The sequence below is a fragment of the Carassius auratus genome, unplaced genomic scaffold (genome assembly GCF_003368295.1).
Source record: "Carassius auratus strain Wakin unplaced genomic scaffold, ASM336829v1 scaf_tig00214720, whole genome shotgun sequence".
In the NCBI taxonomy this organism is placed as follows: Eukaryota; Metazoa; Chordata; class Actinopteri; order Cypriniformes; family Cyprinidae; genus Carassius; species Carassius auratus.
Genome location: NW_020527781.1, coordinates 608,809 through 624,481, shown reverse-complemented (window position 1 = coordinate 624,481; position 15,673 = coordinate 608,809). Strand labels below are relative to the sequence as shown.

Here is a 15,673-nt window from a genome sequence, read left to right as displayed (position 1 = left end):
TCATGTGCAAGATAATTCATACATCAATAGAATTAATTACCTCAAAAAGCTCCTTGACAAATTTATTTACAATAGCTTTTATATAAAAATGTCATTATATTTTTTAAATGAATCTCTTTTGTTTAAGTATGTGGGAACACAATTGTAAAATCAATCTTTTGTCTGTCTGATGCTCTTGATGCTTCTGCCCCATTACTGTAATTGATGCTCATTATTGATGCTAATAAACACCTGAGTTAAGTCTGAATGCATCTGGACTTTTCCTGATGTCTCTGATAATATGTCTTATAGTTATGCTGATTGTTTCAGAGCTGCTGTAACTCTGAATAGTTCATATAACTGTTTACATCTTTTGTTTGCTTTCTCCTTCATCTTTAAGGACTTTTCACTTTCCCAGTTTCATCAGATGCAGTATGTACTTAAACAGCTCATATGAAAGTCTTTTAACACAAACTAGACTTTGTTCAATACAGTTGTGAAGAAATATGCCTCCCTATAGAAATATTTTACTGAGTGGTATTAAAAATTAATAAAAACAGTACATTTCAGTTTCAGTAGAAAGGAGTGACAGCACTCTCTTTTTTTTTAATTATTATAATTTTCTTTCTCCTGATATGAAGTTAACTGTATATGAACAACATAATGGTTTGTGATACCCCTAATGACCTGTCCGTTTTGTTCTTTTACATGTGTTGCATAAAAAAGTATAAAAAAGTAAAATAAATAAATATAAAAAAACTAAGAAAATTAAATTTAGTTAAACCATGTAACCAACTTTAATTAAAATGAAAACTCCTTACTAGCTTACTAAAATTACTAAAACTAAAACCCAAAATGAAAGCTAAAGAGAAATATTAAAAAATAATCATTTATCAAGTCAATAATTTATCAAGTTTTACAGCATTTATCAAGCCAAAGCTTTCAAGTTTGTTGGAACATAAATCTAAACTTAAATGTGCATTTGAAAAAAATGAATGCAATTTTATAAATAAAAATAAATTAAACTGAAAATATAACAAATTAAATATATAAAACCAGGAACATTTGTGTTTGGTATAAATGACACAGAACATCTAAAGTGCATTCTAATTTCAAACTTAAATCGCAGTCTGTTCATTATTAAAATAAAGTACAGTCAACCAAACATATAAAAGGCTACACTGGTCAGTTTAAATAGACCGTAGTATACCGGTCCACTCTGCTGTTATGCAAAGGACGTTTTTGCTCACGTGAAAAGGATGATCTTTTACATCTAGTTTACATTAACAAAATAAAAAAAATTATAGTTTAACATTCAGATAAATTGTGAATATGGAAACATTTGGATATGTGCAGAACGAGACGTGAGCAATAACCTCCAAATACATCTAGTTAAACCCGCACTCGCTCGCCTCTTATGCAAGCACTCATGCACTGTCACGATCTAATGCACTGTAAATGCCTGATTTTTTTAAAACAAATAGGCCTAGCGGAACGCAAAATTTCTTAATCGAACATTTTGCAGAACAAGGATCAAAGCACAGCCACAAGCGCCACAGTTACATTTGGGATCATTTTATTTTTAATACTATAGTGTCATTTGAAAACGTTGCAATTGCATTTTAAAATACAACAACAAGCACCTCGGCACCATTTAAAGAGGCGCATTCAGGCACGTCGGCTAAGCAGGGTTAAACCTGGTCAGTACCTGGATGGGAGACCTCATGGGAAAAACTAGTTTGCTGCTGGAAGAGGTGCTAGTGAGGCCAGCAGGGGGTGCTCGCACCGTGGTCTGTGTGGGTCCTAGCGCCCCAGTGTAGTGATGGTGACACTATACTGTCAACAAGCACCGTTCTTCTAATGCGACGTTAAACAGAGGTCCTGACTCTCTGGTCAGTTAAAATCCCAGGATGTCTTTAGAAAAGAGCAGATGTGTGACCTCGGCATCCTGGCTAAATTTGCCCATTGGTCTCTGACCATCATGGCCTCCTAACAATCCCCATATCTGCTGATTGGCTTCATCACTCCGTCTCCTCTCCACCAGTAATCTGGTGTGTGGTGGGCGTTCTGGTGCACTATGGCTGCCGTCGCATCATCCAGGTGGATGCTTGTGGAAAGGTTCAATATTGAAGACACCTGGTGCCACACTTTAATCAGCTAATTAACTTAAAACTCAAAGGCCTTTAAATGGTCTCTCAGTCTAGTTCTGAAGCCTACTCAATCATGGGAAAGACTGACTTGACAGTTGTCCAAAAGATGACCATTGATACCTTGCACAAGGAGGGCAAGACACAAAAAGTCATTGCAAAAGAGGCTGGCTGTTCACAGAGCTCTGTGTCCAAGCACATTAATAGAGAGGTGAAGGGAAGGAAAACATGTGGTAGAAAAAAAGTGTACAAGCAATAGGGAGAGGATTGTGAAACAAAACCCATTCAAAAATATGGGGGAGATTCACAAAGAGTGGACTGCAGCTGGAGTCACTGCTTCAAGAACCACTACACACAGACGTATACAAGACATGTCGCATTGCTTGTGTCAAGCCACTCTTGAACAACAGACAGCGCCAGAAGCATCTAAAGACAAAAAGGACTGGACTGCTGAAGAGTGGTTCAAAGTTATGTTCTCTGATGAAAGTAAATTTTGCACTTCCTTTGGAAATCAGGGTCCCAAAGTCTGGAGGATGAGAGGAGAGGCACACAATCCAGGTTGCTTGAGGTCCAGTGTAAAGTTTCCACAGTCAGTGATGGTTTGGGGTGCCATGTCATCTGCTGGTGTTGGTCCACTGTCTTTTCTGAGGTCCAAGGTCAATGCAGCCATATACCAGGAATATTTAGAGCACTTCATGCTTCCTGCTGCTGACCAACTTTATGGAGATTTAATTTTTCCTACATGACTTGGCACCTGCTCACAGTGCCAAAGCTACCAATACCTGGTTTAAGGACCATGGTATCCCTGTTCTTAATTTGCCAGCAAAATCGCCTGACACTCATAATGTGAAGAGGAAGGTGTGATATGCCAGACCCTAGAATGCAGAAGAGCTGAAGGCCACTATCAGAGCAACCTGGGCTCTCATAACACCTGAGCAGTGCCACAGACTGATGACTCCATGCCACGCAGCATTGCTGCAGTAATTCAGGCAAAAGGAGCCCCAACTAAGTATTGAGTGCTGTACATGCTCATACTTTTCATGTTCATAATTTTCAAGTTCATGTTCAAGATTTCTAGAAATCCTTTCTTTGTATTGTTCTTAAGTAATCTTTGTATTGGTCTTAAGTAATCTAAATTTCTGAGATATTGAATTTGGGATTTTCCTTAGTTGTCAGTTATAATTATCAAAATTAAAAGAAATAAACTAAAAAAAAAGTTTCACATATTGAATTGAATTAGTAAAATCAATAAATTTGACAATATTCTAATCATATGACTAGCACCTGTACATTTAAAAATTATATTTTGTTTATAAAGCCCTAAAAATGTGTATCCCTCAGTATCTGACCAAACTCCTCCATCTGTACAATATTTACAGAACTCTGAGATCTTGTGATTGATGGTCTGAAACTTTGGAACAGCCTTCCTGTCAATACCATATTAGGATATACTTATTATCTCTTGTGTTTAATGATTATTGACCATTGGTTTGATTATTGGACTATTATGTTTGTTCTTTATTATTGGTCATTTTATTTCTGAATAATTACTAGTCCTTTTTTTCATTAATATTGTGTAGTTTGTAAAACTAAATTAAACTAAATTGAGCTTGATTAAATATAGATGAATCACAAGATAAACCATGCTCACCCTGTATTCATTGCCATGCATAACTCTCAGATACCAAAATTGTTTCAGATGACTGGAGTTTTTCTGTTGCTGCCATGTTGTACTCATATGCGGGGGTGGCAGTGACTCAGTGGTTCATGTAGGTTGTCTTCAAACTAGAAGGTTGGTGGTTCAATCCCTGGTGAATGTGAGGTAACTTGTAAAGCGCTTTGGATGGCCATGTGGTCTGTTGAAAGACCAAATGCAGTCCATTTACCATTGCTGTACTTTAGCCTTTTCTTTACATTTTTTCTGCACTGTTTATATCTTATGTTTTGATTTTTAATAGTCAAATACCATTATTCTTACTAGTATTGCAGCACATCTTTATTGTCATACAGTACAAAACATATCCACCAGTTTTTTGATGATACATAGCCCTATTTAATCATAGGTTTTTTACAATTTAAGAAGGTTGCTAAGCCATATTTTACTTAGAATTTTACTTCATTTGGCAGGTGCTTCAAAAACATTATATATTTTGAGTCAGTTCTTCACAAGTCCAAGTAAAGTGACAGGTCCTTTTTTAGGTCTTGTTTTGATGAAGTTCAAAAAGAAGTGTGAGCTTTTGTTGTTAGGTGAAGTGATACTTTATTGCTTCACAGATGTATTAAACAAAGTATAGTTTGTGTTTAAAGACTGATGTGAGATGTTTAAGTACGTCTTGCACGTGAAGAAAACCTGCAAAAATGCCAGAGGAAACTCTGAAAGTATGAAAACAGTTTTTGTTTTCCTTCTTGGTTCAGGTGAAGTCCATCATGCTTGTAAAGGTTTGGGATTATTTTTCCATTTTTGAGAAATGTTTTTTTAGTCTTCAGAAACAGAATGTGTCTTGTGTGTGTAGACCAGTAGTGAAGCAAGCTGTTGCATTGTTTGATTGTAGTTTTGACCGTAGAGTCGTCTTTTGCTCGTGGTAAAATAGCACTGATTGCGAAATACAGGATGTGTGAATTAACTTGTGAGATTCTTGATATGAGAGTTTTCATTCTCTGGACGACAGTCGATGAAGACGCTCCGCTCGAGATGTCGTTTGTTCCTATGTGGAGAATCACTATTGTGTAGTTGTGCAGTTTCTCAAAGTGTTTCACGTGTTGTTGAACGGATCTCACTAGAGTCGTGTCTGGATGAACCCAGCATTGTGCGTTTGGAAAGTAATGCTCAATATCCCAACACACTGAGTCTGTGAAGAAACAGACCTGAAGACCTGGAGAAGAACACAAATACTAGTTTTTACTGTGCTCAGAATAAATGATGAGTATATTGAATGTTTATTAATAATGTATGTAACAGTTGTTTACCTTTTGGTACATTGAATGTTCTTTTGCTGATTGTAATTCTTATATAGCTTTTATCTAAAGAGACATGGAGAATGCATGCAAATATATTAGTACAATTACATTTTAGTTTGTGAACAGTTTCTTTGAATTTTATTCTATATTATTGTAGCTTTGATGTTCACTTACCATCTGTTTGTTCCTCATCATCTTCTTGTTTCACTCTGAATGCTTCTTCAATCTTCACGTCTTCACTCTCCATTTTAATAAATGCCATCTTTATAACAGTTTCAAAAGGATCTCAGCTTCACCAGGGGGTTTTCTGTTTGGATATGTTGTCCTGTTCAATATCAGAATAATTAACAGAAAGAAAAAAATTAAAACTCAAATGAGTGATTGTTAATGTCCTCAGATGATACTAATAATCTCAAAGCACTATTCATTCATAAAATAATGAAAATTCTACAATAATCTTAATAGATACTTACTTTTTATACTTTTTATAGATTGCATTTTTAATGAAAACATTCCCTATTGGAAAACAAACAAAACAACAAACCATGTACCTGCAAAATCCAGTTAAAGCTGTTGTAAACTCTCGAGGCAAGTTTAGTGCTGCGGTCTTCAAGTGTGACTAAAACAGTGAATCACTGTAACTTTATACAGATTTTAGTGGGCCGTCCTTAGAGATGAAGAGAAAGAAAACAAAAGATGTAAACAGTTATAGCAGCTCTGAAACAATCAGCATAACTATAAGACTCATTATCAGAGACATCAGGAAAAGTCCAGATGCATTCAGACTTAACTCAGGTGTTTATTAACATCAATAATGAGCATCAATTACAGTAATGGGGCAGAAGCATCAAGAGTCAATGTTAATTTGAACATTTAAACAGGATTTATACTTATGAGCCTAGAATTTGATTTTCAGCACAATATTCTTTTTTTCAGTAATTTTGCAGAAAGGAAAGATCATCTTTTTATGTGCAATTGTAAATAAATTTGTTGATATATTTATTCTTAGCAAAGGAGTGAATTACTAAATTGTTTGAAGTGCCCTTGTTAAAAAATAAACATGTATAATTTGGAAGTATTTAGGAGAATACAGATACTGCTTATACATTAAACTCTATGTATTACTATTTAGATATTTTCAGCTATATTTTTTTTTAACAAAACAAAATCTTTGCAACGCCTTGAAAAAAAGGTAATATATATCTTTTACATTCATTTAAAAATTCTTCATGAAATCAATGCAAATTTAATTTCGAAGTTAATATTGTTTTTAACAACTGTTTACTTATTGGCCTATATGTGCCTCCAAACATTATAAAAATGTCCAAACTGCAAACATAATTTAGCCAGAAAACACAACATTAAATGGAAATTATGTTTTAGCTTATGAGGCGTATATTCAAGTTTTTGAATATGAACTTTTCCAACCACCATATAATGTTAGTGGACTCAAAAGATGTAAAGCATCTTAAATTCGTTCATACATAAACATACATTTCTGAGGCTGTTAGCATTCAACCTTTACCTTTGGATGATCTCCAATGAACATGCTGCAGCCTCCTGCCATTCAAGAGTATTTAGTAAATTACAAAAACAGCCATAGAGGACAACTTTCAAAACTGGTTAGGTAAAATTAAGCCATAAAGTACAGCTAAACTAAGTACAGCTAATTTATCATCGGATGAGAAGATATCTTAATTGACCAGGGTACACCACAAGCTTTCAACACAGATCTCAATCTTTTATTGTGTAGCCCAGCATTTGGAGACAAATAGCTCATTATCCTTACAAAGATTACTATTATAACAAATAGGGGACATTTCTAATAAAGTGGATATGATAATAAAGGACTACTTACAGGCTTTTAAAAATTATATGGGTTAATCAACTTTAACTGAACGTGTTAAACAAAAATTCAAGAGTGTTCAACACACAGTCTAAATATCTAAAATACAGAGTGTTGGTAAATAGGATTTAAGAGTGTATATGTACATGTATATTTACTCCCACCTCAACATTAATTCTCGACTCTCCGTCCCAGTAGGTGGCAGAATAGGAACCAAAAGCAGGTTTCCCAACTGCTATAAAACATCCAAGAAACGCAGAAGTAGTAGTCAGTACCAGTCACTCTTCAATTAAATTGTACCGTATTCAAAATATATATTAAAAAATGAATACATTTGACATAAATTTCAAGGACCCCCCCCCCTTTTTTTTTAACTACAATTCACTTAAATTTTTGAAAAGTGGACAGAAAAAATGTGATGTATGGAGCATTTCTCAAATGAACATCTACTTTACTGAATAATCACATTTGCATTCTCCAAAATACTTCCAAATAATAAATGTTTATAAAAAAAAGACATTATTACTTCAGCCCCATTAATGTAATTGATGGTTATAAACATCCTGCGTTAAGTGTGAATGCATCTGGACTTTTCCTGATGTCTCTGATGATGAGTGTTATAGTTATGCTGATTGTTTTAGAGCTACTGAAACTGAGTCTGAATGGTTCCTATAACGGTTTACATGTTTTGAATACTTTGTTTGCTTTGTCTTCATCTTTAAGGACGGCCCACTAAAATGTGTATAGAGTTACAGTGTTTCACTGCTTTAGTCACACTTGATGACTGCAGCAATAAACACTATTATAAAGATGCCATAAATTAAAGAGGAGAGTGTATACCCTTGTGAAAAAGAAGTTTGGCTAATTGTATTAAAATTTACTTTTGTGTGCTACAAAACTTAAAAGTATACTTTCTTTAAAAGTGCATTTGCAGATAATATCATTTAATTTAAATTAAGAGGTTACACTTTAATGACAGTAGGTCTTAACATAATTAAGTGCACTTTATAAAAATGCACTTCATGTCATGTATTACTTAAACGTACATTTGACATAATTATGATTTTATTGTGTTTTAAATACACTTATTTTTATATATTTATCAATATACTAATGCACATTTAGAAAAATTTATTTTAATTTCAACTTAAGTGTAAGTGTAAATTACTTTTGTTAATGTATTTTAAATGTATTACTATTTAGGCTATAATACATACTATGTGCATTAATGCAGTTAATAAAAATAAACTTAAAAACACTTTATTATATAGTATACTCTAATAAAACTTACTGTGGAAATTTGCATCACCAGCTCCTGCTCTATGTATTCTATCAGTTTAATCTTCTACATACTATTTGACATACAGTGTAATTTATGTACTCTATTTGTATGTAATAGTACCATAATTTAAATCCGTGTATGGAATACTTTCAATATTATTATGTTGTTAACTTAAACACACATTTAAGTGCATCAATTGCAAGCAAAAGTTTAACAAATCTTAACCAAATTAATTGCATTCATATAGCCTACATTTGGTTTCTATTAAAGGCTAAACCCCACTGTAAAATTGAATTTAGTTAGGTGAATGAGTCTAACCAAAGCCTTTGGACTAACTACACATTGATTTAGAACTTGAGCATTACTTTCCAAACTCACAATGCTGGGTTCATCCAGACACGACTCTAGTGAGATCCGTTCAACAACACGTGAAACACTTTGAGAAACTGCACAACTACACAATAGTGATTCTCCACATAGGAACAAATGACATCAAAAGTGGAGCATCTTCAACTCTACGGTCAAAACTACAATCAAACAATGCAACAGCTTGCTTCACTACTGGTCTACACACACATTCTGTTTCTGAACACTAACAAACCAATTCCTCAAAAATGGAAAAATAATCCCAAACCTTTACAAACATGATGGACTTCACCTGAACCAAGAAGGAAAACAAAAACTGTTTTCATACTTTCAGAGTTTCCTCTGGCATTTTTCATCACGTGCAAGACGTACTTAAACATCTCACATCAGTGTCTTTTAACACAAACTCTACTTTGTTCAATTCATTTGTGAAGCTATATATATATATATATTAGGGGTGTAACGGTTCACAAAATTCACGGTTCGGTTCGATACGATACACTGATGTCACGGTTCGGTTCGGTTCGGTTCGATACGTTTTAGATACAGCAAAATGTAAAAACATCTCAACTTTTCAGAATGCCGCAAGCGCACCGCGGGTCATGTGACAAGAACCAACCAATCAGCTTCATCCTTTCCCGTAACAACGTTGAGAGCTCAGCCAAGATGAAGGAACAGCTGATCATAGTTGTATATGGATTGCAATTAAAATAAATAAATTAAAAATTAATTAATTAAATGCAATTAAAATAAATAAATTCAGTAGCAGAGCTACTGCAAGCGATTTTTAGAGCTGCAAATCCATTTATCCTTCGCTGAAATTTCCGCGTCTCATGGAGAGAGCACGTCATTGTTGCTTAGCAAAGACAGACGCCTCATGAGCGCTTCTGCCCGAGCGCTTTGGAAAGGAGGAGAAAGACGCGCTTAGCGTTTTCCATGCGTTTTTAGGCACGATATGTGAACGGCCCCTAAGGCGCTCGCTCACTCAGCACGCGCTGAAGGCTCGTTGCAAAATGTCTAATGCATTTAACAGACCAGAAATATAAGATCCTAAAATAACCAACAGGTCTGGTGTTTGGGTTGGATTCCCTGTAAGCTATAGTGTCTAAATGCTGCAGGGATAGTTTGCTGCGTGCATGTTTCTCCTTTTTTTCGTCTTGACTCTTTTCCCAGATAGTACTGACGCATATATCCCAGATATTCCCGCTGTTTTTTTTTTTGTTTTTTTTTGTAATCCCGCTGGTGTACCCTGTCATGTTGCAGATGCGACATACCGTTGTTTTTTTATCCACCACTCTCTTGCCATCACCATTATAGCTTAAAGGGAATCCAAAGTGCACCCAAACACCAGACCTGTTGGTTATTGGAGGATCTTCTCATTTCTAGTCTGTTAAACGCATTGGCTATTTTGCAACGAGCCTTCAGCGCGTACTGAGTGAGCGAGCGCCTGCTGAGTAGCCTAACATAAACATATAAGATGGTGTTTTTTTCTTCTTCGGGAGTGTCAGGGGCGTTGCCTGTTACGTTGTTTGGGTTATTGGGCTACCTTGTTGAACGCATATCATTATATTTCTTTCTCTCTCTTTTTTTTTTTTTCAAATATAATTAATTACTCCAACGAACCGTTCGGTATACATAATGCGTACCGCGTACCGAACCGAAAGCGTCGTACCGAACGGTTCAATACGAATACGCGTATCGTTACACCCCTAATATATATATATATATATATATATATATGTATCTTTATAAAGGGATAGTTATCTCATGTTTGATAGAGGCTGAATATAATAATAATATGCAGAGACTAGTTTTAATCCGTGTCGTGTCGTGATTGTCCTCAAACTTTTGACAATTTTGTTAAAAATGCGTGGCTTGTGCATTGTGAGGACTTCCTGTATTTTTGCTTCCTTATGATGAATCGCTTGCTGGATAAAAGCGTCTGCTAAATGAATATTTGTCAAAATGTGATCTTGATAAATATTGCTTCATGTATAATATATTTCTCAAATACTATAATAGTGCATATAATCACTATTTTTATTCATAAAAAAATATTCCAAATAATATTTTTATTTTCCAATTCATACATTAATAGAATTACATCAAAAAGCTCCTTGGCAAATTTATTTACAATAGCACATTAAAAGATGATCCGATCTGTCCTTTCAACACAATTACTGCAGAAGAAAATTATTTATATAAAAATGTCATTACATTTTTAAATGAATCTCTTTTGTTTAAGTATGTGGGAACACAAATGTAAAATCAATCTTTTGTCTGTCTGATGCTCTTGATGCTTCTGCCCCATTACTGTAATTGATGCTCATTATTGATGCTAATAAACCCTGAGTTAAGTCTGAATGCCTCTTAACTTTTCCTGATGTCTCTGATAATGAGTCTTATAGTTATGCTGATTGTTTCGGAGCTGCTGTAACTGTTTACATCTTTTGTTTGCTTTCTCTTCATCTTTAAGGACAGCCCACTAAAATCTGTATAAAGTTACAGTGATTCACTGTTTTAGTCACACTTGAAGACCGCAGCACTAAACAGCAGCATCTCAGTTAACAGTCTCATGGTGTTTGCTTCAAGAGTTTTCAACAGCTTTAACTGGATTTTGTAAGTAGTTTGTCCTTAGAAAGTTACCATATGGATACTTTTCTAACCACTGTGATAGATGTATATTCTAGAGTTTGTTATTTTAGTGTACTGAATATTGCATCTTTTATGGAGAAACTATTCACTCTTAACAATGGTAAATGAGTAAAAGTGAGTATGAAATTATGTGTTTGACATCTAAAGAAACTGAACAAGTACATATTTAATCATTTAACAACATTCCTTTCTATAGAAGGATAAATAAAAAAGTACATTGCAGATTAAAAAATCTGTAAATCTGTAAAGAGCAGGACCACTGAAATCAGTTTGATCAAACAAAGTCCACATTTTCCTTTCCATCCACCTTTTACAGAATACAAATAGTTTTTACTCTTCAGTATTCATCAGTTATTCCCTGTGTAGACTAAAACTTTGTTTGTAAATTGGTTTTCATTTAAAGTTAAAATTAAGTACCAGTTTGTGGAAATCTGCAAGTTTAATGACACATTTAGATTTTCTTACGATTACAATTTAAGCTCACATTCAGACACTTCAATACATAGTTTTAAACCCACCATCAATGCGGTGCAGTTTTTATTAGCATGTAGAAAAGACTTTTATTTTGGTCTGACTATGTGACATCAAAACACTGCGTCGGGCTCCTGCGATTTGGCTGAAAAAGTTTTGAGTTTTTTTTTTTATTATTCTCTCCAAAGCTAAATGAGTGACTCAAAATGTTCTTCTTGATTCCGATTTGCTCAGTGAACTCTGGACCTTCTTTCACTTTCTGATTCTATATCCTTGAAATGACAAAATATTTTTTCTCTCCAACAAACACAACAGTTAGTGTCTTGAATCATTCACTGCAGGTGCACAAATCTCTCTCTCTCTCTTCATATATATATATATATATATATATATATATATATATATATATATATATATATATATGGATCATTTTCTAGTACAAACACATGCATAAGGCGTGAATCTGTGACAAGTCTTAAACCTGTATTCTTTTTTCTTGCAAATAACAAGCTTTGTACACTCTCTTTTGAACTTAATATATATGTGAAATATGGTGCAGCCTCTGTAGAAGCAACGTTGTTGTGTTTTGTTTTGAGTGTTTTTGACTAATCATGCCATTATTGACTATGCTTTGACTGACCGTTTGGATTTTTTAAATGTATTTTTATTGTTTTAATTAATTATTCTCATCTTGAACAGGAAAAACTCATAAAAAACAACTGGGATCCACTTGACACTCTTAAAAAGATGGCATTTATTAAAGATGAGATTCAAGACATGAAGATTGAAGAAACATTCAGAGTCAAAAAAGAAGATCCTGAGGAACAAACAGGTTGGATTTTTATTTTAAAATAAATGTATTTTCAAATAATTATTTATCATTTTTTATATGTTTTAAAACAATATTTTATTTAACAATAAAATAAGATTTTTTTAAATGATGTATCAATATATTTTGCCTTATGTTTTCTCTATAGTACAGAGGGGTTTTCGAATGAATCGTAGAATTAAAATGGAGAGTGAAGACATGAAGACTGAAGAAGTGTTGAGAGTGAAACAAGAAGATGATGAGGAACAAACAGATGGTTGGTGCACAGTGAAGCTATAATAACAATACTGAATAGACTTTAAAGTATCAGAAACTGTTTAGAAGCAAAAATCGTCCCCTTGGAATTATAAGGTTCTATCTGCATTCCGAGTAGTTTTGAGATATTGAGCTTCAAAGTTTTTGTGTTCCATTCCACTGTGTAGATAGAACCTTATTGTTTTTTAAATAAAAAGTCCCATAATGTACAGAACATTAAAAAATCTATCACATAATGTAAATACGTTGACACAGAATAAGAATATGTGAATAACTCAATTTTGACAAAAATGTCAGATAGAACCTTATAATTCCAAGGGGACGAAATATCATTATACTAACATATTAACATGCCTTCTCCATGTCTCTTTAGATAAAAGCTCAATAAAAACTACAATCAGCAAAAGAACATTCATTGTACCAAAAGGTAAACAACTAACGAAAGAGATGACAAACCTGCTTTTCTCATTTGATTGCATTTCTCGTGATTAATTCTTGTCATTATCATTCGTGATTATTTAAAAAAGATATGGCTGTCTGGAACGAGGCAAGTGAAGACGCATTGATCAGCATGATCCGGGAAAGGCCGGCTTTATATGACATTACAGAAAAATCATATTCCAGCCGTGTGGAGAAAGCTGAAATGTGGCGTGAGATCGAAAATAAACTTGTCATATCAGGTAAGATTTTCTTTTAGGCAATCGAGGTCTTTAGAAAGAAAAGTTGTTTTTTATTTTTAAATGGGCCATAATTTGGTTTATGGAAACAGGCGGTTATTAATGTTATCTGCTAGCATCTAGTGTTCGTCCAGTAGAGCAAAAAGAAAAAAATTGGCATTACAAATAGTCATGAAACGGACAAATATCTAGGCATAATGCTTACAAAATATAACCTTATCCCTTAGAGAAAGAGCTCAAGAAGCGATGGGATTCATTGCGAACCCAGTACTTGCGTTATAAGAAACAAGGACCCTCAGGAAGTTCTGGATCTCAGAAGACTGGCAGGCAGCAATGGATCTTGAACCGCCTGCAGTTTCTACAGCCTCACATGAAAAGGAATGAGAGAACTTCAAATTTAACTATCAGGGTAAATAAACAAAGCTATGTTTTTTTTCAAAATAAAAAGAAACATTTTGCTTTTATAAAGTGGCCACTGATTGTTCAGATGGGTCTATTTACAAGTAACTCAACATATTAACAAAAGCTGTTAAATTAATTAGTCATATTATCTTCCACACTCTGCCATAAAGTGCTTCTGAATAGAGCCATTTCACCAGTTAGCAGGGTATTGTTGTAGCTTTGCCCTGTTATTGTTATGGGTGATTGGTGAACAGTTGTTAGAATCTATGGGATCACATAATTTGCATTTTGATTCTTATTTTTTTTTTTTTTATAAGGAATCTTTGGCTGATAGTGATTCCTGTTCACCCTCAGATGGTACCAACAGTGACACATGGACTGGCACCCATGAAGAGCCCAGCTCCATTGAGGTGGAGGTACGGCCCAGTACATCCTTGCCTGAATCCACACTCTGTGAAAATGAGTCCACAGCTGAATCCACAGCCATTAGAAAGAAACCAAATACTCCAAAGCCTCCGGGGAAGCGCAGGAAGATGCAGGATGAATCCTCCAGTAAGGAGTCCACATACTTGATGCGCACCATTGGCAAAACTCTGGAAAAGTTGGCATCACAGGAAAACACCAATGATGCCATCTCAGCTTTCTGCAAAAATCTAGAACACAGAATGCGGAGTTTGCCAGCACATGTACTGCCACATTTCCAGCATGAGGTTGATGATTGCATTTTCAAATATTCGGTGGGCCACAACCATTCACTGGAGGCATCTGTCAATCAGTATACACACCTCTAATGTGTTACGCTGCAAAAGTGCAAGCATGTTTGCAGTATATTTGCAGTAAGTTGTACATGTACATGCACATTTGTAATTTAAATTAATTATATTATAGTGCTTGCACAATTCTATTTAGAATTTAGTCTCTTCTGTTTTTGGTTATTTTATATAATTTACCTTCTAGCTCATTTTTTGGCCCTTGTTCTTAACATTGCAAAATAAAACACTTTGACTTTGGGTAAAAAGGTACTTGGATTCACAATTCTTGATGTAAGAAGAGATCACAAAACAAATAATGACTTAAATCCTGACTTATTTAGCAAATTCACACGTCATAAAAAATACAATAAAATTGAAGCTCTGAGCATATTAATGTATATGATAAAATATGATATTAAATATCAGCTCCAAAAAATAGAGAAGTATCAGACGTGTGTGTGTGTGTGTGTGTGTGTGGAGGCTCTTCTGTGCCAAAACATGACTAAACAACTGAAGTTTAAAAAAAGAGAAAGTTGAGAATTTTGCACACAAACAACATGCATTTTAATTCAAGAACAAATATATACAAATATATACAAAAAATATTTTGAATTAGAAAATTATAGATTTTTTTTGTGAAAGTTACACACACAGAGAGAAAGACACACAAAATTGAACAAATAACAGTTTTCATTTCCACTTATGGAACACAATGCAGTGACTCAGTGACTTATATTTTGCCCCATTGAAAGGGGACTGTACTTATTAAAAGAAATAAACTTTAAGCTACAGGTGGATGCCAGCAAGCAAGAAGCTTAACTCTAATTTGGGCACTCTAGTTATTTGATGTGTATGTGGGGGGAGGAATGCCTGCAGAGGTGTTTTCTGATCATAACCCTTTAACTTTCTTGCATTCTTTACAGTTGCCGAGTCAGTGCTTGATGCGTTGGATTCTCTTTTTACAGCCCTACAATTTAATTGTTAAACAAATTAAAGGATCGGATAATGTAGAGGCAAATGTGTTATCCAGTGTTACTGATCTGATCAATTAAGT

At 34.3% G+C, this 15,673-nt stretch overlaps 2 protein-coding genes across 2 annotated transcripts; one reads left to right on the top strand and one right to left on the bottom strand.

Annotated features, from left to right (window-relative positions):
* Positions 1-4,243: 4,243 nt before the first annotated feature.
* Positions 4,244-5,402, bottom strand: LOC113092865 (uncharacterized). The gene is made up of 3 exons (XM_026258638.1): positions 5,259-5,402; positions 5,094-5,147; positions 4,244-4,999 (listed from the first exon to the last, which is right to left on the bottom strand). Exons 1-3 carry the CDS (start codon positions 5,344-5,346, stop codon positions 4,449-4,451), a joined length of 693 nt encoding a protein of 230 aa, XP_026114423.1. The 5' UTR covers positions 5,347-5,402; the 3' UTR covers positions 4,244-4,448.
* Positions 5,403-11,852: 6,450 nt separating this feature from the next.
* On the top strand, positions 11,853-14,841 carry LOC113092868 (uncharacterized). Its single transcript, XM_026258642.1, has 7 exons — positions 11,853-12,045; positions 12,404-12,536; positions 12,682-12,789; positions 13,162-13,215; positions 13,316-13,468; positions 13,693-13,874; positions 14,185-14,841. The coding sequence occupies exons 1-7, from the start codon at positions 11,983-11,985 to the stop codon at positions 14,656-14,658; spliced, it is 1,167 nt and encodes a 388-aa protein (XP_026114427.1). The 5' UTR covers positions 11,853-11,982; the 3' UTR covers positions 14,659-14,841.
* Positions 14,842-15,673: the final 832 nt, after the last annotated feature.